The following is a 26,181-nucleotide window of genomic DNA, read 5'->3' on the forward strand; positions in this document are numbered from 1 at the left end:
CTAGTCTTCAATTTCATAATGTTAAATATTCTTGTTTAATTTATTATTCCAAAAATGTCTTCAAAATAATTTTTTCCCATTTAAAAAACATCGTGATTCTATTTGGAAATGCACTTAGTTTACAGTTGGTTCTCATTATTGATGGCCATTATACTCTACACAGTCACTGTTAACAATGAATTAGGGAAAATTGACCCCATTGCTTCAAGGGGAAATACAAGGTTGGGTTCTTGCTAGTCTCTGGTCAGATTATTTTTGTCATCCAAGCAACATACAACTTTGTTTTATGCGTGTCTTGTATATGGACACCTTATTTCATACACACTGTCAATTCACTCACATGGAACTTATGGTCAATAGCACTATAACTCATGCTTGAATGAAGGTTATTTAACACACATATTTTCTTCTTAAGGCGCTTCATAACCTTCCTGTGCTTATGAAGAGCAGACAACATTTCAGCACGATGTTTGGGCAATTTGCAATCACCATTAAAAATCATTTGAAAAACCATTTGAAATCACCATTAAGAAGCACAAAAATGTGAAAAGGACGTGTTTATGGTATGAGAGCTGAAACAAGAAGACAGAATGATTCTCAGTTCGACCTCAGGGGTGCATCAACAGTTCAAATTTTTTGCCACTCTGTGCCTGTCTGCAAATGACCAGGGAAACATCACAAGTATTGATTTTAGGGTTATACATAAATTTTCATGAGTAAGTGCATTCATAAATACAGAGTCTGTGAATAATGAATAACTGTATTAATATTTGGAGCATGTACAATTCTTATGCCAGAGTCTTCTCTTCCAGGAATTTGGTATGTTTCTCCTTTCATTCAGGTCTTATTTTCTTTATTCTGTAATATCATAGTTTTTTTAAACGTGGTTTTTGTATCCTTTTTGCTAAGCTTTTTTTCCTAAGTTTCTCTTTAAAATAATTTTTACAGGTACTGTAAAGGGGATTTTAATAAAATTTCTAGCTGACTACTACTGTCATAATGAAGACCTACTAATCTGTGTGTATGCATTTTATTTCCCACCACTCAAAGCCTATTTATTCTAGTTATTTTTACTAGAGCTATCTGAGCTTTCTTGGGAACTTAAAATCATATTAGCTGCAAATGAAAGTAATTTTTTCTGTTTCACCATTTTAATTTTCTTTTTTATTATATTTGCAAGAACTTTCAAAACTATTTAATAAGTGTTGATATTTGACACCTAACTTTCAGTTATGTTTTTTGCAAGTGAAAGTGTTCTCAGCGTAAACTATTATATGTAAAGTAAGTGAAACCACATGAAAAGGAGGCTTATTACCTTGCAGAATATTTGCTAAATCAATGAATGAATTTAGTATCATCACTTGGCCAAATCACAAATCTCTTAGAAGATGGTCAGTACTAATGTGTCAACTTAATAGATATTAAGGATGTGTTTTGCCTCTTACCACATTGTTAAATAATAATGTCCCACATTCCTTTCTCCTAGATAAGACACTAATCAGAATTCTGAACTCATTAATATCTAGGTGAAGCTGAAAATTATTACATAAGAATTTTACTTTGGGGAACACTGTTGTACTCCAGTGGACAGAGTAGAAGACACTGACATTCTAAAAACTTTTAGCTTTGCACAGCAATTGAATGTCCTTTCCTCCTCTTATCTCTACTGATGTTATTCTGGGAGTAGGACAGATTATCTCTACTATCAGGTGAAGACACTTGCGTCACAAAAACGTGAAGCCACTTCCCCAAAGCTACACACCCGACCGAGGACCAAGCTCAGTCGAATCCCACTACCTTCTCCCAACACTTTGTAATCACTCTCGTGACACTTTCCCATGCTCCATTCTAAAAGAGTTTGTGACCTACCTTATTACCCCCATCAATCCCTTCATCACACATCCCTCACTGTATTATTCAGTCCATTGACCAATCATTCAATAACCATTTATTGAGCATTTGTCAAATTTAGACATTAGTTATAGATTCTGGAAATACATCTGGAAACAATAAAAATTTCTCCACCCCCGCCCCTGAGCTTACATTATACCAAACAAACAAAAAATAAAAGTAAAATATATAGGGTGTAAGGTACTGATGAAATGCTCTGCAGAAAAATAAAGCAAGGGAGAAGGATTGTGAGTGCCAGAGGGGGACAGGGGCTGAAATGTTAAGTAGTCGCAAATGGACTTATGGATGAGATGGTATTTGAACAAAGACCTCTATGGGTCTTTATTATTATTATTATTATTATTATTACTATTATTTTTGAGAGAGAGAGAGCGCGCATGTGCATGTGTGCAAAGCGGGGAGGGCGGCAAAAAGAGAGGGAGAGACAGAATCTTAAGCAATCCCTATGCCCAGTCTGGAGCCTAACTCAGGGCTCTGTCCCATGACCCTGAGATCACGACCTGAGCCAAAACCAAGTGTCGGAAGCTTAAACAACTGAGCCTCCCAGGTGTTCCCCTTCTAGGTCTTTAGGAGTGAGACTCAAGCCATGCAGGTTTTTGGGCTTGGGATACTTCCTTAAAGTAAAGGTTTAAGTCCTTAGAGGGGTGAATCTGGCTTAGTCTTGTGGGGAGGGGGAAGGAATGAGGACTGGAGCACAAACAATGTGGAGCTGGGGAGATGAAACTGGAGAGGTTTTGGGGGTGGGATATGCAGAACTTTTCTAAGGCATTATGACTTCTAGTTTTTAGCTCTAAAACAATGGGAGGAGAAGGGAGGGGTCTGAGGCTGGGAGTTTGGGGGAGGTAAGCACCTGAAGGATGCCATCATAGTTTTACTTTCAAAACATCAGTCTGGCTTCAGTGGCCAAAAGAAATCAAGTGAAGAGTCTGGATCTCTGTGTTCTAAGTATGAGAATGTAGGAATTTAGACAAGAACTCAAGTGTTCAATAAATCCAGATGACTAATCGACACATTGTATTGTTCCTTTGCTACGGAAAGATGAAACCTGCCTTGAAGAAGACAGATGAATTGGTGCCTGATATCTTTGTTCTTATTTTTAAATTCCTTGTACTATATTAAAGATACACATCAGATGATACTCAAATTCTCTAACTTTGAAGATATATTGATAACAACCTGCTAAGTAAATGTGATATAAGTATAATAAATGGCATCTAATTGTAATGTCAACATATACTTTTTCCTTTAAAGAGCTATAAAAACATGTTTAGATTACGCTGAAAAAATAAATAAAATGGAAAAAAAAAAAAACATGTTTAGATTGGAAAATGACAAAAGGACCCTAAAAATAAGCTCTGGGATTAAGACAGAAATATGCCGATGGGTGTCTGAGAAATGATTAGGAATTACAAAAGGAATTCGTAAATGAATACCATTCTGATTTAAATTGATCTGTTCTACTCTCACTAGATAAAATGGTAGTGAATTAATATTTCTGTTTTTTTTTCCTCCCAAACGTTTGATGATCATAAGCCCACAGAAACATTATCTCTTTGCTTTATTTTCTACAATTTTTAACTTTGAAGAAGTGGTTACTTCCAAAATTAACATCACAAAAACTCTTGTAAGAAAAAAAAAGATTTAATTTTAAGTAATCTCTGCATCCAATGTGGGGCTTGACTTTACAGTCCACAAGATCAAGAGTTGTATGCTCTACCTACGGAGCCAGCCAAGTAGCCTTATCACAAAGACTTTTTTTTTAAATTTTATTTATTTATTTGACAGAGAGAGTGAGATCACAAGTAGGCGGAGAGGCAGGCAGAGAGAGGGGAGAAGCAGGCTCCCTGCTAAGCAGAGAACCCGATGTGGGGCTCGATCCGAGGACCCTGAGATCATGACCTGAGCGGAAGGCAGAGGCTTAACCCACTGAGCCACCCAGGTGCCCCATCACAAAGACTTTTTAAAGTCATCTTCAGGCTGGTAATCTTTCGGTAAGTGATGGGTGACCTCATATACCAGTGGTGTTGGGTATGTTTTGACTTAACCCTCTGGAGCACAATTTGGTGTTCTGAATTTTGAGAGTTAACAGAGTTCACAACTTTTGATCCAATGATTTTACTGGAGTAAATTTATCTTAGTAAAATATTAAAACTATAGGAAGATGCATGAATAGGGATGTTGACTACAGAATTTCAGGGGGCAAATTCTAAAAATAACCAAAATGTTCAATGATATAAGGGATTCCTTGTATGTTATGATACTTCCTTATAAGGATGAGAGTGAGGCGATTAAAAATAATATTTTGGAAACTAATGACATGGGAAATACTCTCCATAGGGAAAAGAAAAGAAGAATGTAATATTGTATCTACCGCATAATTCCTGTTTTGGTAATACTAACACGTGACTAGCATTCGTCTGTGCGTGATAGGATTCTGAGTGTCTTTCCTTTCCCTTTTTAATAAAAATTAAATATTCATTCTAAGTTAGGCTTTCAAAAGCAAACCAATAGAAACTAAAGATATATAAAAAAGAGAAAAACAAAAAACAAACAACCCAAGGATATAAAGCAGTCATTCCAATACTTTAATATTAAACGTTTTCTGTGTTTGATGCTTTAGTTGGCATAATTCTAAAAGATGGGATGGGCCATGTAGAAGTATTTTTTGGCTCTTGTTCTGTTTGAAAATTAAGGATAATTTCTGGAGGGAAAGTGCATCTTCAGCCCGCAGCCAGCCCAGCCTCCTGCCTTCTTTCTGACCAGCATTAGGAAACCAGGCCCCTGGGCTGCCGCTCTGCAGGACTGTCACTCACAGACACTCACCTGGCCTGTGCGTCAGTAGCTAGCTTCCTTGGAGTCGCCTGGTCCAGCAGCCACCTCCTTCTCGAAGTTTCTTTTCTCCTACAGCGTCCTCGGAGCAGGTTGCTTCTGAGGGTCCTGACCAGGCATTTGGTATTCTCCTTTGCTGACATCTGCCGGAACGGCCACCAGGAAAAAGGAGAGTCCTAGCAGAGTACACAAGGTCCTTTTTCCTCATTTGGGCAAACTGGCCGCCACGAAAGTTTTTGGAATGACTTCACTCACTTTTATGTCCTCAGAAAAGCACCCTCCTTCCGTACTACCTGAATGTCTTGCCACCCTCTCTGCTTGTCCACAGAGTGTAAGTTTCCAAATTAAATACCACTGGCTTATAATTAACCCCTCTTCTTGAAATCGATCCAGGAACGTGGAATTCTAAAGCAAGAAGGGGTACGGAGCAGGGCTGCCGACAGTTGGGGTGTGGATTCTCTTCAGAACTGGATGATCACTGGTGGATTTATCTCCAGAAAAATGCCATACATTTAATTCTGTATAAAATTTCGGTGAATTCACAGACCCTCCAAAGTCCACCCGTCAACCCCACGTTAAGAACCTTTGCCAAAAGGAACAAAGGAATGAGGCGTCTTATTAAAAGATTTTCGCCCTTGAAATCTGACGTATAATAACAAAATGACCACACGGTGTCAGTCTAACATCGATAAGCCCTATTCCTCCCCTGAGTTTTAGGAAAAGGGAGCTGATGGGCCAATGAACCCAAGCTTCTGGGTTATCCAAGTTCAGCAAAACAATGCCCACGGGGAATTCTTTAATAAGTTCCAAGCACTTGACTTTAGTGGACCATTCATGTTAAAGAGAAGGAGGGAGATCTGTCCTTGGTAGGGACAGCTAACCCACATCCTTCATTACTGCCCTGTTTGAGGGTGATACCTCTGTACGGAGAGACTGAGTAACAGGAACTTAGTGAAGAGAAGAAAGTGTTCTTTCCGGGAAAATGAAAATGCTCTTTGCTTAAACTTGACTACCCTATTTCTCTTTTTTCTTCAAAAGGTCTGAAATCTCTTGCTGAGTATTTAGAATGTTCTTAAAGAACTATTAAAAGGCAACTACGAAGTCTTAGTTTTCTAGTCTTTCCATCCAAAGGCAGATAGTAATTTTTCCCTTTCATTTTTCCTGAAGAAAAAATACTGGAATTTCGGGAAGAGACATGTGAAAAGAGAAAAGTTTCCCCAAAAGATAGTAGTAATCAGAAACCTGATTTTCTCATTTTTACCAAACCAAGCCTTTTCTTTGAACCCGTACTCACTTCCAATGTTTCTCCCCTTTTATTCCTCAGATATTTTCTGCCATATATTGTGGGACCAGTCCCATGAGATTGAACTCTGTTTGGCCTTTTCATGTCCCCAAAAGTTCTTTTAAAATCTATGATGTAGAGAAAGCATATGGATATTGAGAGATATTTTTGGTGGAGTTTGTTACTTCCTTGGTCTTACATATTATCGTGAATGAAAGGAACACAATCTGTGGTTTTATCCAGGGAAAGTTCTTTAGTTGCTGCAGCTGGCCCTGACTGGATTCATAAATCATTGGTGTGCAGTGGGTTAGAGGTTACCTGGACGCAGACCTCCATCACAGGATGGGCTTTCTGGGGAGATCCTCTGTGAAGCCCAGCAAAGAAGCATGCTTGGCAGAGGTCAAAGTTGAGACACTTCAGACAGCGGTATCTGCCAATAACAGTGGAAGTGTGGATAATGTCACAACCAGCCCGTGACCAGATCAGGTGTACAATGAGCACCCCAAACATACGGGAGACATCTACACTATCAAGGAAGTGCAAAACTTCTCCCAAACTTTGTAGGGATGTTAAAAGACTCTAACATGTTTATTTACTCAAAGAATTAATCTTTCGGTGGCACCTTTTAACAATACGGCATTATATTAACATAGTTTCACCCAACAAACTACAGTCTGGAAGTCTGATTCATGCCCCCGTGAATATACCAAGCACGTTGCCTACGCAGGGTACTGTGTGCCACAAACCTTGGGATAGACTCCTAAGTCTGGGGCCACCTTTTCTGTGGCTGCACGACGCATTCATATATTTTGAATTTAGTTGCCCACTTAAAAAATAAAATAAACCAGGAGATTTTTCAGTATATTCTGACCTTTGACTCCTTTTGAAAATTGTCAACATCTGATAACACAGGACCTGCGTTCCTGCATGGTACTGGGGAAGGTAAAATTGTGGACAAAGAATCTGAAATAAAATTTGCGATTTTCTAGAAGTCTGTCTGTAGGAAAGAAACGGGGTGGAGGAGGGCTAGTTCTTCTTAGCCAGTGTGTGGGGGAGAGGGTCAGGGAGAGACCCCTGCATCCAAGTTTCTTAACACATCAACACTGTAGTCCTTCCCATATGAACCGTGGCATCCTTAAGTTTCCGGTGGTAACAGGGGAGGAGAGTATCTTGAGACACGGTGGGAAGGAGGGGTGTCTCATAACACTCAGGAAAAATAGGGTGGTACCACATCTCTGCGCTCTCCAAATTTCATGTCTTGCTGCAGAAAGAGGTTAGGGAAGCTTGCAGTACTAACTAGCAAAGTTAAGCAATATGTGATTATGCACCACATATGAGGCACTGGAAGGCAAATGCTGTAGGAGGGAGAGAGGCAGAGAGACACCTGGGGGTGGGTGAGAAGTTTTCATGGAGGAAGTGTGCCTTTGGGCTGGAGACCAATGAGGATGAAATCACAAAGAGAAAGAGTGAGGGAAGGGGGCTGGAGCCACGAAGGAGGGTTTGGAGCACCTCACATCTATCAGACCTGAATTTCAGTCATTGGGATTATTCTAAAGAACAGAGGAATCAAAACTTGGATTCCAATCCAAACTTTGGATTCCAGCCCCCTGAGGCTGGATGGCAGAGCAAGAGAATGTAAGGTCTGTGAAATCAACCATCAGCTGCCCTGTTCATTGCTGTACCCCAACACCTAGTTCCACCGTAAGGTGTTAATAAATAGTGTCCAGTGGCTAGAATGGTAGGTAATTTTTTGGAACACTTACTAAAGGGCAGGCAGTATACATGTGTGGACACACAGGTCATCACCATGAAATCTCTTTAAGGGAAGGTGTTCTTATGATTATCGTTTTTCCAAATGAAGAAACTGAATCAATCAGATTTTAAGCAACTGACACCGAGTTACACAACTTCTTGATCAGTGGTAGAAGTAGGCTTTGAGCCCAGGGATACCACCCGGATGGAGAAATAGCTATTTTAGCAACTAGCATAGACCACTAGTGCCAGAGGCTTGAGGCAGATGCATACACCACCATTACTAGTGACCGTGAAGTGGGAACTTCAGCTCAGCTGTTCAGAGGATACCTGGTTAACAACTGCAGATTTTTCAATGACCATTAGTTGAATGAAGTTAAGCGAATGACTTAGTTTATGCACAAGGAAAATGGGACTAGTAAACTCTGCCTTCTTGGCTTTGCAAAGTTTTACAAAACTTTGAAAATTACTCAACCTGCCTAATTGGGAAGACAATTGCTATTTGCAAGAAACGTATAATACAATGTTTTTTAATAAGGATTATTTATAAGTCCTGATTGCATTATCCAGCATTACCGTATGGCTGCCCTTGACTCGTCTAGGAAAATACAGTGACCCTAACGTTGCATTAATTCCTTTATGCTCAGAAACTACCTACAGGTATACAAGGAAAGGTGTAGTATGAATAATGAGATTGGTCTGTTGATGTCTTTACCAAGAAAAATCAAGTTTTTTTTTTTTCCCAATCTCATCTCAACTTACATGGTTAGTATAGAGCATAAATGTGATGTGTCCTGCTAAAATATAACACTGGCTTAGCACCAATCTCTGGTCTTTGCACTTTTTCTTATTTTCGAAGGTTAAGCCTTTGCCTTCTTCCTGTTACCTCCAGGTCTGCAAACACTTCTGCTCTAAAATGACTTTATTAGTCTCACTAAAACATAAAGCCTTGAGGTTATTGCTAGAGTTTGGGAAAGCCAAAAACACAAGTTTAGGGTTAGGACTGTCATAAATTCAAACAATTTCTAATAGACGCAGAAGGCTACAGCTAAAAGAAACCTAGCACTCCAATGGGCCCAGCCCTCCTTATTTTACTTATAAAGAAACAGAGGTCCAGAGAGGCTAATGGCCTTGTGCAGGTCATCCAGGTGTCTGCATGTATGAGTACTTTACATTGCCTTGGATGTCTAGGATGAAGGATGGTTTGCACAGAGGCATTTCTAAGAAGTGAATTTCATTCTCAATAGAAAGGGAGGTACCCTGAACTTAAAAAATGGCACTTCTTGCCCTCTGCCTCGGCATGACCTGTGTCATTCAAGCTCTTTCAGACTCCTTATAAAATAGGAGCAATAGGGTGCCTGGGTGGCTCAGTAGGTTAAGCCTCTGCCTTCAGCTCAGGTCATGATCCCAGGGTCCTCGGATCGAGCCCCGCATCGAGCCCCGCATCGGGCTCTCTGTTCAGCAGGGAGCCTGCTTCCTCGTCTCTCTCTGCCTGCCTCTCTGCCTACTTGTGATCTCTGTCTGTCAAATAAATAAATAAAAATCTTAAAAAAATAGGAGCAATAATATCTGCTTTATGTTACACATAATAATTTTGAAAAAATATTTCAGTGTAAAAGTTGTATTTTATATAATTGCAAAGTGAATCCTGTACCTGGTCCCGGGCAGGGCTTGCAGTAACTACTCAATTAGTATTTGTTTGTTGGTTAAATGATCGCAACATGCATATAACGTGATAAATCCTATTCATGTTCCTGCACGGTCCAATGTAAAGAGAGTTTATCTTTCATTGTGGTGTGGAGATTTCTTTGGTTCGGTTTGCTCGGTTTCCAAAGGTCCTTTCCATTTATGTTTTATTGCTTAAAGGATAGTTATTTGCAGAGAGGTTTTCATGAGTGAAATGTCACCATGTCCTCAGAATTCCCTGCAAACCCACTTTGTTTTCCCGGCAAAATTAGAATCTTCCAGCTTCCTAGTGGACCCAGCAAATGTATTTTATATCCATGGGGGGTATGTTTACCATCTGGGTTAGTTAAGATCTGAAAGTATAATATGAGAAGAACAGAGTCCCCAAGTCCTCACTCCTGCCCCTTCTGGGCACCCCGTTCTTTGACTTGTTTTTAGCAACCCAGCTGTCCCAGCGAGTCAGTCCTACTACACCTTCAGCCCCGACCGGCATTCATTCTCCAGGATAATGGCATCCCTGTGCCTGGTCTTGATCTGCCAGTTTCCTTCTTTCCTCCCCAGGTCTATGTGACTTTAATTTCACTTCCTTACTGTTTTATTTATGAGAGAACAATAACACCCTTTTCCTAAGGTAGGGTTTGACTGTCTTCAAAGATATGGAAAGATCTCCCCTAGCTTCCAAATCTGCCCTTTCCTCTAAGCAGAGTGAAGATCTGGTGTTAGTTGTGCCCCTCCCTGCAAACCTGATTTTTTCTTTGGTTCCTGAGACCCTGTTCCCAGTTGTCTACACTGGGAGGCAGCATGGCATCATGGTTGCAAAGCAGCGCCTGAGGATTCAGGCTGCCAGCAATTACTTGCTGACCCTGTGCAAGTTATTTAGCTTCTCTGCAAACTGGGGATAATAATATCACCTTTTATAGAGGTTTTAGCAAGTCCTTAAATGAAATGATCCATGGGAACCACTCAACTTAACACTTAATAAACTATTATTATTACTATAATTCTTATGCATGATTCCAAAATATTTAGAAGTGGGGTGTTTTTTTTTTGTAACAGAAGAAAAAATATTTTCCTCTTAGAGGAATAAAAATGTTTATTGATCAGACCATGTGTCAATGGAAGAATTTAATATTCTTTTAGCTGTAGAAGATAAAATATAATTTATTATCAACCAAGATCCCCCATGCAGAAAATTATTGACCCCAAAATAACAGCTGAGTTCCAGATGTGTGAGGACCACGGAAGAATCTGGAGGGATGTAGCTCCACCCCTAGACCCCTTTGGAGCATGACTGTCTGTGAAATATTGATGAGTGACTGTACCTCAGTCCTGTGATTGGAAAGTTCCTACAGATTCTACACCGGGCAGGGTGAGTGACCATTTCTGTAGCAGATAACCGGTAGCAGGTTGGGAGCCACAGGAGGATGGGAGGCTCAGACTGTAACCAAGACAGGAATTTTTCTTCTTTGATTGTTGGGCTCAACACCTGAAAAACAGCGGCTCACTCAAATATGTTGCCAGGCATGGCTTTGGTCTCTAGTGCAGAGGAAAAGGTAGTTTTATCTTCTTTTCTGACTGTTTCTGCCAAAGAAGTTTGTATCTTATACTAGGTTGTCTGGGATGCTGTGCCCAGTCACCGTTCTGTCATTTGAACCAGTTAGCACACACGTCTGCCCTCAGCTCCGGGGGACATTTGCATGGCACTCACCCCTTGGAAACAGCTGCGGGTAGCACTTTCCACAGAGCACAGAGTGCGACTCTCCCCCACGACGGCTGGGATCTACAAGAGACGGGAAACCCCATGTCAGCTGTGAGAAGCTGGAGAAACACATGGCCGCTGGAATCAGCACGCCTGCGTCCTGGTGCTTCCAGCCACGGACTCCCAAGTACTTGGTGTATGACACTAGATGAACTGCCCCCATTCAAGCAGACAAGATGTGTGTGGGTTTTGTGCAAGGTCTGAATGGGGAGAGTGAATGAACATGGGGGAGGAAGGGAGCCAGGAGGAAGGGGGAGACTGAGAAGAGAGTCCAGCAATTGGGGCAGTACGGGGATGGCTTCCATGTTTCACTTCTTATGCTCCCAGGGATATTATTTTCAACCTGCTTTGCCCTCCTTTACTTGTGAATTAATTATAGGTAACAATGATACTGTATTCATGTTCAGAGCCATTTTAAGAAAAATCTTTCCAAACACTTTCATAGCGTCCCATTTTAACAAACACCAATTCTGGAGAGAGGGCAGTAGTCATTATCCTTGTTTAAAGCAAGGGGCGCTTGAGATTTAATATTTTGCTCTGGGTAAAAATAAAACGTGATTTAGCTGCAGAATTGAGATCTCACTTCATGACTCCTTACTCTGTTGAGGGGGGGTGGTCACAGAGCTTTGTCCTTTGGACTCACATTGTAGGGGTTCCAATGGTTCCATCTGTGCTGGTTTCCACCTTTCAATCAAGGTGACCAAAGGAGTTTCACTTAGGGACTAAGGATCCCTTGTGACTGCCAAGAGGGCCAGGGACTTGGCTCTGAAATATCTAGATGCACAGATACGTGTACCTGTCACCTCCATTTATGCCCATGTGGTCACGAGTCCTCATTTCACGTCTGATGTCTTCTCCAGCATGGGCTGTCAAGAGGCATTGCCTGCAAGCTCAGAAGTAATTTCCAAGACCCCCCTGCTGAGTCCATCAACTCGAATAAACATTCTTCTAATCAGGAAAGTGGCACTTAGAACCACTTTGCTGACAATTAGCCAGGCAGGAGTCAACAAACATTTGCGTAATAGTGACAAGATGGCTGTACTTTAAATTGATAATAACCCCATCACCAGCTGAACAGAAGTAACTACTCCCTATGTCACTTGGCCTTTGTCTGAAAAACTAACTCATTATCCATACTGTGGCCTGTGAGTGTTGAGGAACTAGCCGGACACTTATTTAGAGGGTGTTTCTGAGCCCTTGGAAAGGGAGGTTAACTTCATGTAAAATAAGGGAAGGGGATCAGATGGGGTTCATTTGCCGGCTCTGCGATGCTGACATCAATCAAAAGAAAACTCCCTTCTGTAGTGGATTTTAACCTCCATTTTTGGCTTCAAGAATGTGCACAAAGATTTTGTGGATTAATTGCCCATTTGACTAATTTCTTGCAGGTGTGCTATGGAAGATTGCATGTGGCTTAGATGGCATGCTACCCCAGGCAGAACGCCACTTGAAATGATAATTAGGATTTTTGGGGGAGTGGTTTGTATCACATGGTGAGTCCTGGAATTTTCTATGGGAATCCATCTCTGAGTTCTTAATGGAAGTCAATGGGAGGATAATTTGCTATGCAAATTTCCACCTTCCTAAGAGTTTTCTCATGAGCGTCCGAATGTGGGAGACAGAGCCCTGGGAGAGCTGCCATTTCAGCGGCTCATTGACCTCAGTTGAGCCTGGAACAAGGGCACATTTTTAGGGCTTGTTGGGTGGGGTGCTGGTCTGGGGCTACAGTAGTTACAAAGTGAGAACAAGGATTTTTCCAGGAAAAGGAAAATGCCCCTCAGAACATCTACTTTCATAATATTCACCCAAGCCCCCCCCTTGCATAAATGGTGGACGGACTTTGCCACTCTCTCTGGCTCTCCACCAGCTTGAGTCCTGAGGCGTGAGGATGGTTGGGTGGTACCTCTGCTCTGGCAGATATGCCTGAGAGTTAGCAGAAAGCTGGCAATGGGATCTATGTGCCGCCACCACCACCAGAACAGCTCTGAAATAACTATGCCTGATGTTTAACTTTCTAAATTTTTAAAAAATCATCACTCCATTTAAAAAAATATGAATATATTGAATATTACTGGGAATTTCTAGAACAAATGAAATATTAATTATTATGATCAATACGAACATGAGATGTTAAGACCAAATCAAAGCACCGGTAACTTTGGATAGGTTTTTCTTTCTCTCTCTCTCTTTTTTAAAGACTTATTTATTTGAGAGAGAGAGAGAGAGCAAGTGCAGGAGAAAGAGACAGAGGGAGAGGGAGAGGGAGAGAGAGAGAATCTCAAGCAGACTCTCCACTAAGCTCGGAGCCTGACATGCGGATCAAGATCTGACTTGAGCTGAAATCAAGAGTCAGATGCTCACCCAGGTGCCCCTAGGACTGGTTTTTCTAAACCATACTCCCTGTCCTAAAGTTCTAATAATCTTCCTCTTTACCCACCTCCTTCATGACTATTCCCAGTTCAGAATTCTTGGTCCTAAAGAGTACCAGAATATGCCACCCTCTTTGGCATATGGATTATTTTGAGTTAAAGGCCAATGAAAACCAGCAGATGCAGGAAAAGTTCTAAAAGCAGGAAAGAAAATGTATACTTGTCAAGAAAATGTATACTTATGAGGGAAATTTCAGTTTGCCAAAGATGTCTCCTTCTTCCTACCAGCAAGAAGAGGACTCTAAACAACTCTTATCAATGGAGAAGGGACCAACCTAAATCCTCATAACAAACTTTACTAAACAACCCTTGCTCATCATACTTTTCCTGGTCACCTTTTCATTGCTTTCCTTCCCCACTGGGAAGCCCAGAACCCATTTGCCTTTGTTTAGCTTAAGAGTGTATGTAAGCCTGAGTTCTAGTCAGCCCTTTGAGTTACTCGTCACTAGGCACTCCCATGTGTATGTGCCATATACATGCTAATAAACTTCTGTTTGTTCTCCTCTTGTTCATCTGTCATTTGTCAGTCTAATTGACAGGACCCCAGCCAGAGAACCTTACAAAGTATTCTTTCTTACAGTCTGGATACAAGAGAAAAATGACAGAAAGTTATTATTGCTTCACAGTGCAGAAAACTTACTGTGGGGACTGTACAGGAGCTGGAAGAACAGCAGAGGCATCTTTGAACAGGGGTAAAAGACACACTAGGACAGCAACCACTTTCATACAAGACAATCTGGAGTTGCTCCAACAATCTGGTGTGCACCAACTATTTGTAGATGCTCAGATGCATCATTTAATATCATTTTAACAGTTAAGTAATACTTTTGTTTTAAGGGGGTTAAATTCCCTTGATTAGCAAGGATAAAAACAATATTAAATCTGTATGTTCTTAAAGCACAGGAAATGATGGAAACCTTGACTATTTGAGTCTTCAGCACTGCATTTCATTTGTGCTTTCATTAATCTTTGGTCGAAGGCCTTACAACCAGGCACTTTGTAAGCCATTGGCGACATAAACATGAATGCAATACAGTCCTTCCCCTTGAGAGGCACTCTAGTGTAGAAGGCATATATCTGATAATAATGGCAACAAAATTCAACAAGTGCTATAACAAAGTTATACACAGGAAGTTAAAGAGCTTTCAGTGAGGAGGTGACTAATGATTTGAATGACTTGAAAGATGTACAGTATTTTCCAAGTGATAGGCAACAATGTTGCCGATAGATGGAGGAGAACTTGTCAGGTGAGGAGAACTTGGCACAAGTTGGGCAGAGTAAGGATTTTGATATACAGAAGTGAAATTGGCATAAAAAATGCAAGGAAAAATTAAAGTCTGTGGAATAAGCAAAAGAATCCACTGGCGATCTTTTCAATGGTGATGCCTGAATGTATAGAGGTATGTATCATTTCCTTTAGCTAGGCTATTTTGCAATTCTGCAAGAGAATCAAAGTTAATGTGCAGAAAACAGATTGAAATGTAAATAGTTCTCATCTATAGACATGCAAATAAATTCCGGCCTGGTTAGGGACTCACTCCAACGTCCCCCAAAAGCCAGTCTTGTATCCACCTGCAAGTTCATTTTAATATTCCTTATCTATCCGTTTGTCCACTCTTTGGTTATTTCTTTCAACTAGTTTTAACACCTTACTGATACCCTTTTTTTAAATTCATAAATTAAATACATTTTTGGACTGGTGTTCATTTTATAGTCCTATAAAAATCATTATTTTACCTCTTTTTGAAAAGAAAAGGATTGGGTCAAATAATGAAAGCTTTTCATACAACGCTGAAGAATTTAGGCTTTGTTCTATAGACAAACATGGGCAGTGAAGAATTTCAAGCACGAGGGTGACATTTGCATTTTGGAAAAGTCACTGACTGCAGTGTGAGGGCAGAGTTGGAGAGAGGAGAAGCTTGAGTTGGGAAGGGATTCTAATGGTCACATCTATGCTCAGGTTAACAGCAGTGGCTACGGAGGGGAAGAATGGCATAGAGAACTGTATTAAGGAAAAACTGACACTGTAAAAATCAGATTCTTTGATAATAAAGGTGACTAATAGAACTGGAATGAATTTAGAATTCTTAAGTATTAGAGATTTACCTGCTGTAGATCTGTTAGTAGGTTTCTCAAAATGCTTCGAGTCATGCGTGCCCCAGAATCATAAGCTCCCCTGGTATTTTCTGCATAGAGCTGAAAAAGAGCTAGACATACAAAGGGGGAAAGAAATCTTTAAAAGGAACACTTGCCATACGTCTTGGAAGACTATGTGCCTTGAATTCTAAGCAGTTTATTTGTAGGTATGAAGGGAAAAGGAAAGGAAAGCCATATTTCTCGATTATTTGCTTGCTAGTTTGAAGACTTCCCAAATGAGGTAATTTGATAACTAATGAAAACCAATTCACATTTCAACCTCCTGATAATTCAGCACATCAGTGATGAAGACCATGAGGTTGGTAAATGGCATTATGAGGAGAGTCCTGGTCTTTAAAGGAATAATAACTACTTCTGTGCCTGAAAAATCCCCACACAAATAAATAGCAAGGACGACCAAGTTATGAATAATTAGAAAGAATAGATCGACACCTTGAAAACGTTCTTCACGCTGACTGCGTATTGAAGAAAAGCCACACGGCAGGGGAATAGGAATGTGTGAAGATAGTGTTTTGGAGATTTGGAGGTCACTGCACTGGATAAACTCCTCAGTAAGTTACCTCTGTATTTTGTAAGAGGGCTGTCTCCAGACAAAGCAATCAGGGCAGCAGCTGCAGGCACAAGCTTGAGCAAACCCGTTCCTGTGCTACACGGCAACAAAACAGAGAGATAAGAATGGGAAAGGCAGGGTGATTCTGGGTGAAGTTGCCTTATAAAGACTATAACTATTAACAGAGACTTCTGACATCGTTTTCCAAGTTCATGATTTCCTTCTCTTTTCTTTCTTTCTTATTTTTTTTTTAAGCTCACATTTTTCGTGGTCTGTTTTCCTATATCTAGGTTTTGGCAGACTAAAAATTGAATTAAAATATTTCATCATTTATTCCCTCATTCATTCATGTGCCCAACAGATATTTATTGGATGCTTTCTTGGTGCTAGGCACTGCACTGGGCACTGGGGAAACGGATTCACCTCGTCTTCACGGAGCAGGCAGAATCACTTCCTTAGGATGCACATACCTAGAAACCAAACAAAGATACAAGCACAAAAACATGTACCTAAAAGATCCACAAGCTCACAGGCCCTCACTTAGAGCCTAATCATCTGTTGGTCACTGACTGTGCAGATCCACGCCTGCAAAACAATGCCTCAAAGGCAAGAAGATTGTTAGAAGCAGAGATTGATATTAGAAATGATGGTCAAAAGCTTAATGTTGGAGGTGTTTTTTTTCTTGCCAAAAAAAAGTTGTTTTTGTTTGTTTGTTCGTTTGTTTGTTTTGGAACGGGGAGGGCGGATGGAGAGTGAGAGAGAGAATCTTAAGCAGGCTCCAAGCCCAAAGTGCAGCCCAAAGTGGGGCTCGATCTCACGATCCTGAGATTATGACCTGAGCCGAAATCAAGACTCAGATGCTTAATAGAGCCCTCCAGGTGCTTCCTCAAAAGCTTAATGCTTACACCTGGGTGGCTCAGTCAGCTAAGCATCTGTCTTTGGCTTAGGTCATGACTCCAAGGCCCTGGAATCGAGTCTCTCATTGAGCTCCTTGCTCAACGGGGAGCCTGCTTCTCCCTCTGCCTGCCACTCCCCCCGTTTGTACTCTTTCTTTCTATGACAAATAACTAAATAAAATATTTTTAAAAAGCTTAATGCTTAAGGAGTCTGAAATAATGAAAAAATAGCTTGAGAACATGTTTATATATTATTTGTGTGATTAAAAAAAATAATAAACTAGAAAAGGGAACACTAGGAATTGGCCAGATGGCTAAACTGTGCTTGCCTCTGAGAGGCAGGATTTGGGGGAACATTTCTTCTTCTTTGCTCTTTTCTGCACTTTCCAAATGTTTTATATTTACTATGATTTTTAAAAAATGCATTCTAAAAGATGAGCCCTCCTCGGTCAAGACCACCTTAGGTAAACAGAATGAGGTAGGGCAGAAGAAGGGTAGACCCGAGAGCCAGGGGAACACACAGTCACAGACACACACACACATACACACACACACAAACACACACACACACACACACACATCATTTACTCCGTGGCACGCATAATTAAGCCTTTGATATGGTCTCATTTGGCTTACAGGTGCAGTGGACTGAATGTTTGGATCCCTCTGAAATTCACATGTCAAAATTCTCACCTCCAATGTGATGAAATTTGGAGGTGGGACTTTGGGATGACTAAGTCATGAGAGTGGAACCCTCATGAGCTGGACTAACACTCTTCTGATAAAAGAGAACTCAGAAAAAAAAAAATTTAAGTAAAAGAGAACTCAGAGAACGCCCTCACCCCTTCCACCACATGAGGACACAGCAAGAAGATCGTTCTCTGTGAACTGGGATTTTGGTCCTCATCAAACACTGAGAACGGCTGGCACCTTGACCTCGGACTTCCCAGCCTCAGGAACGGCGAGATCAGTGTTTGTCGTTTGAGCCACCCGGTCTACAGTATTTTTGTTGGAGCAGCCCAAACGGACTGAGACAACGGTTAGCCACTCATGCCTAGGTTAATCAACCTTACTGTACCTGAGAAACAAAACAGAAACCAGTAATTGGTTATAAGAAATAAGCTACCAGGGACCCAAGAAATATGTTTTCTTCATAGTTTTCTTCGTAGTTTTTTGTATGCAGAGCTAGATAATCACCTTCGCCAAAGGTGGGCATGCCTCCAGAGTGGAAATGAGTTTGTGTGAGACAGAAGTAATGTGGATTTGTTTTTCCCTTTTTGCTATTCACAGGTCATTTGTATTAGTGAAGCTGATAACCATGTACTTCTTCATCCCCCTTCTGAATGAATAATACATTTGTGGAAAACAAAGAAGCCTTCTTATGTAACAAACCTCAATCAAACCTTAGATGACTCTAGGCAGCCAATGACCAGGGGTGACTAAACACTGTCTTGAGGCCACAGCGTGACCTTCACAGCCTCACCTGTCATACATCGTTGTGAGAAGGCTCAGAGTGAGTTCTGAAGCTCTGGGATGCACCTGTCCTGGTTTGTCCACCCTGACTCTATGAAAAAGCTCCTGAAGAGCCTGAAAGAGCTGCTGCACGGGGAGCGGGCTCTCTCTCGCTTCCCAGAGGCTGCGACGGAGGAGGACTTGCTGAATCAGAGAGCTGTCCATCAAGTCCACTGTGGAAAGCAAACAGGAAATTATCTTATTTTCCAGTGGGAACACAGGCTTCAAATAAAGGCTTCAAATAAAGCAAATGTCTTCTAGTGTTTAATTAAGACTTTTTTAATAGCAGCTATTTTCTTTAAAGGGAATTAGAATATGACCACTATTTGGATGAATATCTCTTGTGTAGAATTCAGACCTTATTAGTGGGATAGCAGATTTGATTTTGGAAAAGTGCATCTGTTAGTAAAGCCTAGTTATAACATTATTAATTATTATTATTATATAATAGTTATAACTATATTATATAGTTATATATAGAACTATATTATAATAGTTACACATATAATTATATATAATTATAATTATAATAGTTATAATAGTTATAACTAATTATAATATTATAATATAATAGTTATAACATATAACATTATTAATTATTAATAATAACATTATTCCCAACCTCTAGGACGTTGCTTTGCAGGATGACGTTGAAAAGGGAAAAAAAGTGAGAATATTGAAAAGCAGCCTTCTAAGGAAGTTAGGGCACTGTGCTGAGAGAGGTGGTGAAAACAGTTTTTTGACTCTTGATTAAGTGAATTGAGCAAATTTACCTTTCGTGTTCAAATATAGTTTTCCCTGTCCACAGCCTTGCTTCAGAAGGAATGTTGTGTTAAAATGCAATTGCCTAAGTTAACAAACCAATGATCTTTATAAAAGTGCTGTTGCTGAATTATCAGACTCTTCCGTCTGCCCTTGGCTCAGTGATATTTCTGTTGATCTTGGTTCCATCGGTATTTTTATCTAGGGAAGGCACTTAATAAAGCGAACGTTGCTTACAAAAAATAATGATTTCTTTTTTTTTTTTTTACCACCTCCTAAAAATTTTACAAGGCAGTGAATACAAGGAAGAATGAAATAGAGCTAACCCTATGGTTTCTTGCAGACAGAGGATAACAGACCAGATTAATAAACACCCACTTGCACCATCTGAGAGATGAGGATGTCAGTGGCGCCCAGAGCTGCTGGCCTTGAAAATGCTTCAGTCTGTGGAATGATAAAACTCTGCGCTTTTCTCTACTTCGTAAATCAGCCTCACAGATAAGAAATCTAGCAAGTATAATAAAATTTTTTATTTGTTCTCCGATCCTGCTTTCAAGGGAAGAGCGTACAGAAGCGAGGAGTAGGTTTTAGGTTGTGACTTTAATAAAAACCTGGCTGCAGGTGGTGGAAAGTGCAAACAGTTTTATCGTTATTCAGTCACAAAACTCATCACCCTGGCCGGCGCGCTGTACACAAGGCGTTCTTGTCCTCTGCGGCGAGTTCTGTATTACAGTGAAACAGATAATGGTGGTGTGCGTGCGTCTCCCCACAAGATTTATTGGTGCCCTGAGATCCTGCCGCCTGGAGCTCACGGTGTGCTTTATCTCAGGCATTGGGACTTTCTTGTTTTCAGATCACTGTTTGGATATCTCTTCTGGGGAGAACTTTGAGATACTGGTTTTGTGTATTGTTAATATTCCCCATGAGTATTATTCAGGTTCTAATGCCAGGGGTGATAAAACGTTCAGAAAGGTATATTCTCAAATTTTACCATTAGTCCACACCCCAGGCATTCATGAGGGAGGCTTACACGAACATTTGCCACTAACTTTCTTTAATGGGAGAAATTCCCCAGGAAAATAGCAGAATTGAGGGTAAATGTTTGATGAGCATAGTCTACCTTTTATTGATCTCTGGAATAATAAGTAAGAGTTATACGTGAATTTGTCAAAAAAAATTTTTTTTTTTTAAGCTGAGGGTCTCTTCTTCAAAAGGCCCTTTTTGCAGTAGGGAAAATAGAGAAAACGAGTTGCATTGGTTGAAGAGATGGTCTTTTGCCCTTCCCTCACTTGCCTCTACTTCCTTTCCTGCCCTACTCTGACCCTTGGGCACTTTGTGAAGCACAATTTAAAATCACTCGTCTAAATAACTTATTAGGCAGAAGGCAAACTATGACAAAAATTGCAACCTTCAGGACAAATGTCATAGGTATAACACTTCTTTAAGGTCTGATCTGATAAATGTCATAAATCACTTCACATGAAATTTTTTTTTAATGCACTCAACACTTACTAGAAATCAATAACTTTAGGTTGAATCCCTGTTGTTTTTCATACATGGAACCCAATTTATTTCATTTTGAAGAATTTTTACTAAAGAAACACTTTTACTGTATTTTATTTTATTTTGCCCATGATAACAATATAGGAAAAGAAAGTCATGGCGTTCAACCAGATATAAATTTAATGCAAAAAAGCAGTTCTCAGACAATTCTTGAGATCGTTTCAAGATTTGTGGCCCAAGGATGATTCATCTGAATGTACTTTTGCATGTTCACATAGAGGGGTATGACTTAAAAATGCAAATCTTACGTGGTAAAAGGAATTTTTAATTTTCATGCTTAAATCTACACGTGTAGATTCTAAACTAATTTTACAATTTTATTTTGTGTCAATATTGGTATCCTGAAATGGAAACAAACAAAAAATGTCCAGAAACCAAGTAGGAAAAATAAAAAAATTTAAAAACCTCTTCCACAAGTTATTTTCTCTTGTCGGACAGCCAAGCTACACATGGGTAGCACACACAGGCTGTACCCTCCCCACTCCATCTTCTCTGTTACTAATAGGGAAAATGCATAGACCCAGCCTTCTGGAGCTGGCAGTCACTCGCATGGGGGGAGTTCTTGTTTTCTCTGTGAATTTTACACCATACATCAGGATCAGATAATTTCAAGTTTTTTTTTTGTTTGTTTGTTTGAAGCTTTTTATTCTTAGAACAATTTTTATTCTTTCTAGCAAAATGTCCATCATCCATTCGTTTGAAATTTCCCATTTTTTCCATAGGATTAATTCCCTTACAATTATAAAATCTCCAGAAGATAATTTCAAGTTTTTAAAGAGATTCTGTACTTACACTGGCACAGAGTTTGCACCGCTCGTAATTTGAAGGCTGTTCTGTAAATGGAATTCTCAATACTGTTAAGGGTATCTGGAAAGAAAACATGAAATATCATGGATAAAGGACCATCTCATTCGATAAATCCCACACCGGAGAAGGGAATCCTAGAGATCATGTAGCCATGTCGTTATTTCTGCAGGTGAAGAAATCAAAGTCTAGAGCTTTCTTTCCTACCTGGGAACAAAAAATAATGGTTGCAGTGTCCTAGGCTGCAAGTGATCCTACAGGACATTCTCTGAGTCTACTAAACTTTTTAAATAAAAAGGAAACAGCCTTGGGGCACCTGGGTGGCTTAGTCAGTTAAGCCTCTGCCTTTGGGTCAGGTTATGATCTCAGGGTCCTGGGATTGGCCCTGCATCGGGCTCTCTGCTCAGCAAGGAGTCTGCTTTTCTCTCTCTCTCTGACTGCCCTCCCCCAGAGCTCATGCGTGCTCTCTCTCTCAGATAAACAAAGAAAATATTTTTAAAAAGTGGAAACAGCCTTGCGAATCAAACAGGATAAAAAAAAACTGTGTAGACTATAAACTCAATTTTGTAAATATATACTAGTCATGTACACACAAAAATTTATGCATATAGGAAAAATGACACAAAAGCTCTCTATCCATTCATTCCTTCAGCAAATATTTATTGAGCTCTTACTATATGGTCCCAGCATGATTCCAGGCCCTTGAAATACAGCAGTTAACAAAACAGATACAAATCCTTGCCACTTGGAGCTTAATTTCTCAGCGCAATTATCAAACGGTTCATAGAGGTTATCTCTGGTTGTTCAAATTCTTTGTATAGTTATTTTCATTCTACTTGTTGATATCACCTCATTGTGTTTATGGAGAGCGTCCGTTATTTTTACGATCAGAAAAGAATTATTATTATACCTTCTTTTTTTTTTTTAAGATTTTCCTTATTTATTTGACAGAGAGAAATCACAAGCAGGCAGAGAGGCAAGCAGAGAGAGAGAGGAAGGGAAGCAGGCTCCCTGCTGAGCAGAGAACCCGATGTGGGGCTCGATCCCAGGACCCTGAGATCATGACCCGAGCCGAAGGCAGAGGCTTAACCCACTGAGCCACCCAGGCGCCCCTTATTATACCTTCTTTAGAGAGTTACCACCACCAAGAACACTGCAACAATGGTTAACATTTCTGAGCCCTTAACCGGGTTCTGAGTGTTTATCCATCCCTTTCACAGTGTGGTGGAGAAGAGAAAGCTCTAGAGTCATAACTAGTTCCTTTTCTTCACCAGATAAATAGGTATGTGTGCTGGAGACACGTGTGTGAGTAGAAACACAGGCAACCCTTTAGCTCCTGCTAAGCAAGCCCTACAGCAAAACACAAACAAGGGGGCTGCCCAGTGGCTTTCATTGATTCACACCCATATGGCAGTATAATTTATGTTGATTTTAATTTCTTATTCTTGCAGAAATGGGAGAATTTAGAGGATGAAGAGGCAATTTTTCCGTGTTCCTTCCTGTGTGTGTTCCAAGGTCTAAACTTTTCACTCCTTTGGAAGATTGAATAGCTTCTTTGTGTTTAATGGGCCTATGTAAAGTCAGCTCACCCAGGCCTTTGTACGAAAGGCCCATCAAGGAACTAAAGCTATTCATGGAAATGGGGGTTTGACTCAATACTAACAGAGTTTCAAGGACCAAGATCAAGGGCAAGTTGTTCTTCCAGAGCAGAACAGGTGCACTGGCTCAACAGAAGGAGGCTGAATGGGAGCTGGGTGGACTGAGGAAGAAGTTCTTGACATAAATACCACCGGGATCCCCCACTTTCTGTGTCCACAACCTCGTCCTCTCTCCTAGGTCCTCCTCCTTGCCACATATACACATTCTGGACTTCCCTTGCTTTGAAAACCAATCTTGATTTCAGGGTCACTCTAGCTATGGCTGTCTCTTTCCTGAAGCGGGAGAGGGGCTGATGCCTGGACAGGAAGTCCTGAATAGTTCAGATCAGATGTTCAGTGGAGGAACCTTAAAAGGTTTTTATCATGTGTTTAAGGAATGGTTCCTTCCCAAGCCTAACTGAGTCTAAATTTCACACCAAGCTACAAAGACTTGGTTTTGGTTTAGAAAATAATGTTTCTTGCCCTGGAGTGTTGTGGGGGAAAGTCCTAGCTGTTACATATGTGGGTATTGGGTTCCAGGCACTGTGCTGACCCACTGAGGGGCTTATGGTGCCAAATCAGGTCAGATCCACACCTGGGGAGTTAGAGCACAGCAAAAGCTTCTCCTGGAACATACCCTAATTCAATGATTGGTATGTGACCATGAGTGGAAGACACTTACCTCAGGTAAATGTGCCTAAAAATGTCATTTAACAAGCAATCTTAAGAACCCTCCACATCCTATTTCCCTCCTTTTTTTTTTTGAACAGATGCAATCATATCAAAGAAGCTACAATTTGCTCTTAACCTTTTATTATTTAACATTTCCCCATGTTTTGGAAATACTTTCCAGTTTTCAGCTTACCAGCGTGAGACTATGGAGAAGTTAGAAGAAACACCTCTGCCCTCTATCTGGAGAAGGGAAAACACATCGAGAGTAGCCAGAATGGTGCAAAAATAGTTTACAAAACTGTAATGCCCCACATTTTCTTTCCTTCTGGAAACTGGCCAGTTTTTGTGCCCTGGTTCCTCTCAGATGCACCAAATGAATCCAGAGAATCAGCAAACTCGGGCTCTGCAGGTTTTCCCAGATGCTGCCGCTGGTGGAAGAGCGATCCTGGACCTGCTGTACCATCTGGCCCATGGCACTCCTGTCAGCTTGTGTTTTGCAGTGTCATCTGATGAAGTGATGCAGCATAACACGGCAAGCTGTGATCGCGTGCAACGTGGAAAATGAACGAGCATCCCAGGTGATTCACCACCCGCTTTGCTTCCTAAAGGCTTTTTTTTTTTTCCCCTTTTCTGCTGGTGGGAGAAAACTCAAGAAAGGAAGCAGTCGTTTGATGTATGAGGCCCACAACTATGCAGAAAGCAGTTTTAGTTGCTTAAAGAAATAATAATCCAAGCTACATAGGGTCTTGTTCATGAAAGCAATTTGACTGGGAAACATGTTTTGCTTTAAATGATTCTTATTTTGTCACTTTCTACAGATTCTGAGACTCTAATGAACAGGCTATCATCTCTGGTGGGATGATCCGAAAATAGATATTTTTGGCCAGTGATTCTCAAAATGTGGTTCCAGGTGAGGAGCGTCAGCATGGTCTGGGAACTTGTTAGAAATGCAAGTTCTTGGACACCTGGGTGGCTCAGTCAGTTAAGCGTCTGCTTTGGCTCAGGTCACGATCCCGGCGTCCTGGGATCCGGGCACCCTCCACACTGCGTTGGGCTCCCTGCTTAGCCGGTGAGTCTGCTTCTCCCTCTCCCTCCCCCTAGTTCATGTTCCCTCTCTCTCAAATGAATAAATAAAATCTGTAAAAAAAAAAAAAATCACAAGCCACTCCTGGGCTTACCCTCACATTCAGAGGTACTGGTAGAAAGGAGAATTAGTGCCTTCATACCCAATTATCAAATATTTATACAGTGAGAGCTGTGAGACCTTTCACCCAACTTTGGGCCCGCAGAGTACTGTAAACCTACCCCTGATGTTAAAATATCTATAGTGATGTCATTTGAACTAAACCATGAAAATATACAAAAATTAGATAAGCTACGTTTTGTGTATTTGGATAGTAATTTAAGGTGTAATTATATTGAGAACAAGTCTTTTGCTAAGTTACTGTTGGTGCTTTCGGGACAACAGACCAAATGCTCTTCCATATATTACAAATTTCTGTTTAGAAAAGAAAGAAAATCTTCTTAATGACCCACTAGTTTCTTTTTCTGCCAGATGCCAAATGTCTCCTGTTTTGCAACTCAGAAGTCTGAAAATACATCTGTGCCTCAATTTTTTGTTTACAAACTATGCTCAGAAACTTGAGAATGATACTCACCTTGTTTACCTGGGTCCATTTCAGGAATTTCTTGGAACGGCAGATGGTAAGAGGGTCCCTGCAACAGAAAATAAACCAATATTTTAAGCAAAACGTTTTGCGGTTGGAAGGGGAAAGATGGGAGAACAAAATGACAATTAGACAAAGTCATTTCACCTGTGGAACGATGAATAAAGGTTTTCAGGGACCCTGTGTAATCTCTTGGGAGGATAAAAATAAGAAATGTGGGGCTAGATGCCTCTTACGCTTGTATCCTCTTGGGGATTTGGAGCTGTATCTCTGAAACTGCGAGCAGCTCCTGAAACTAATATGGTGAATAGTT

At 40.6% G+C, this 26,181-nt stretch overlaps 1 protein-coding gene across 1 annotated transcript in view; it reads right to left on the minus strand.

Annotated features, from left to right (window-relative positions):
• The window catches only part of DYTN (dystrotelin), a 47,975-nt gene extending 22,097 nt beyond the window's left edge, over positions 1-25,878 (minus strand). Inside the window, exons 1-9 of the mRNA XM_046018103.1 lie at positions 25,860-25,878; positions 21,881-21,955; positions 18,735-18,936; positions 16,366-16,451; positions 15,755-15,855; positions 11,169-11,240; positions 10,783-10,946; positions 6,341-6,452; positions 4,735-4,883 (exon numbers count right to left, since the gene is read on the minus strand). Coding sequence (XP_045874059.1) covers positions 4,735-4,883; positions 6,341-6,452; positions 10,783-10,946; positions 11,169-11,240; positions 15,755-15,855; positions 16,366-16,451; positions 18,735-18,936; positions 21,881-21,955; positions 25,860-25,878 — 980 coding nt within the window. The remainder of the gene's footprint in view (positions 1-4,734; positions 4,884-6,340; positions 6,453-10,782; positions 10,947-11,168; positions 11,241-15,754; positions 15,856-16,365; positions 16,452-18,734; positions 18,937-21,880; positions 21,956-25,859) is intronic.
• Positions 25,879-26,181: the final 303 nt, after the last annotated feature.

This window comes from Meles meles, chromosome 9, assembly GCF_922984935.1.
Source record: "Meles meles chromosome 9, mMelMel3.1 paternal haplotype, whole genome shotgun sequence".
Lineage (NCBI taxonomy): Eukaryota > Metazoa > Chordata > Mammalia > Carnivora > Mustelidae > Meles > Meles meles.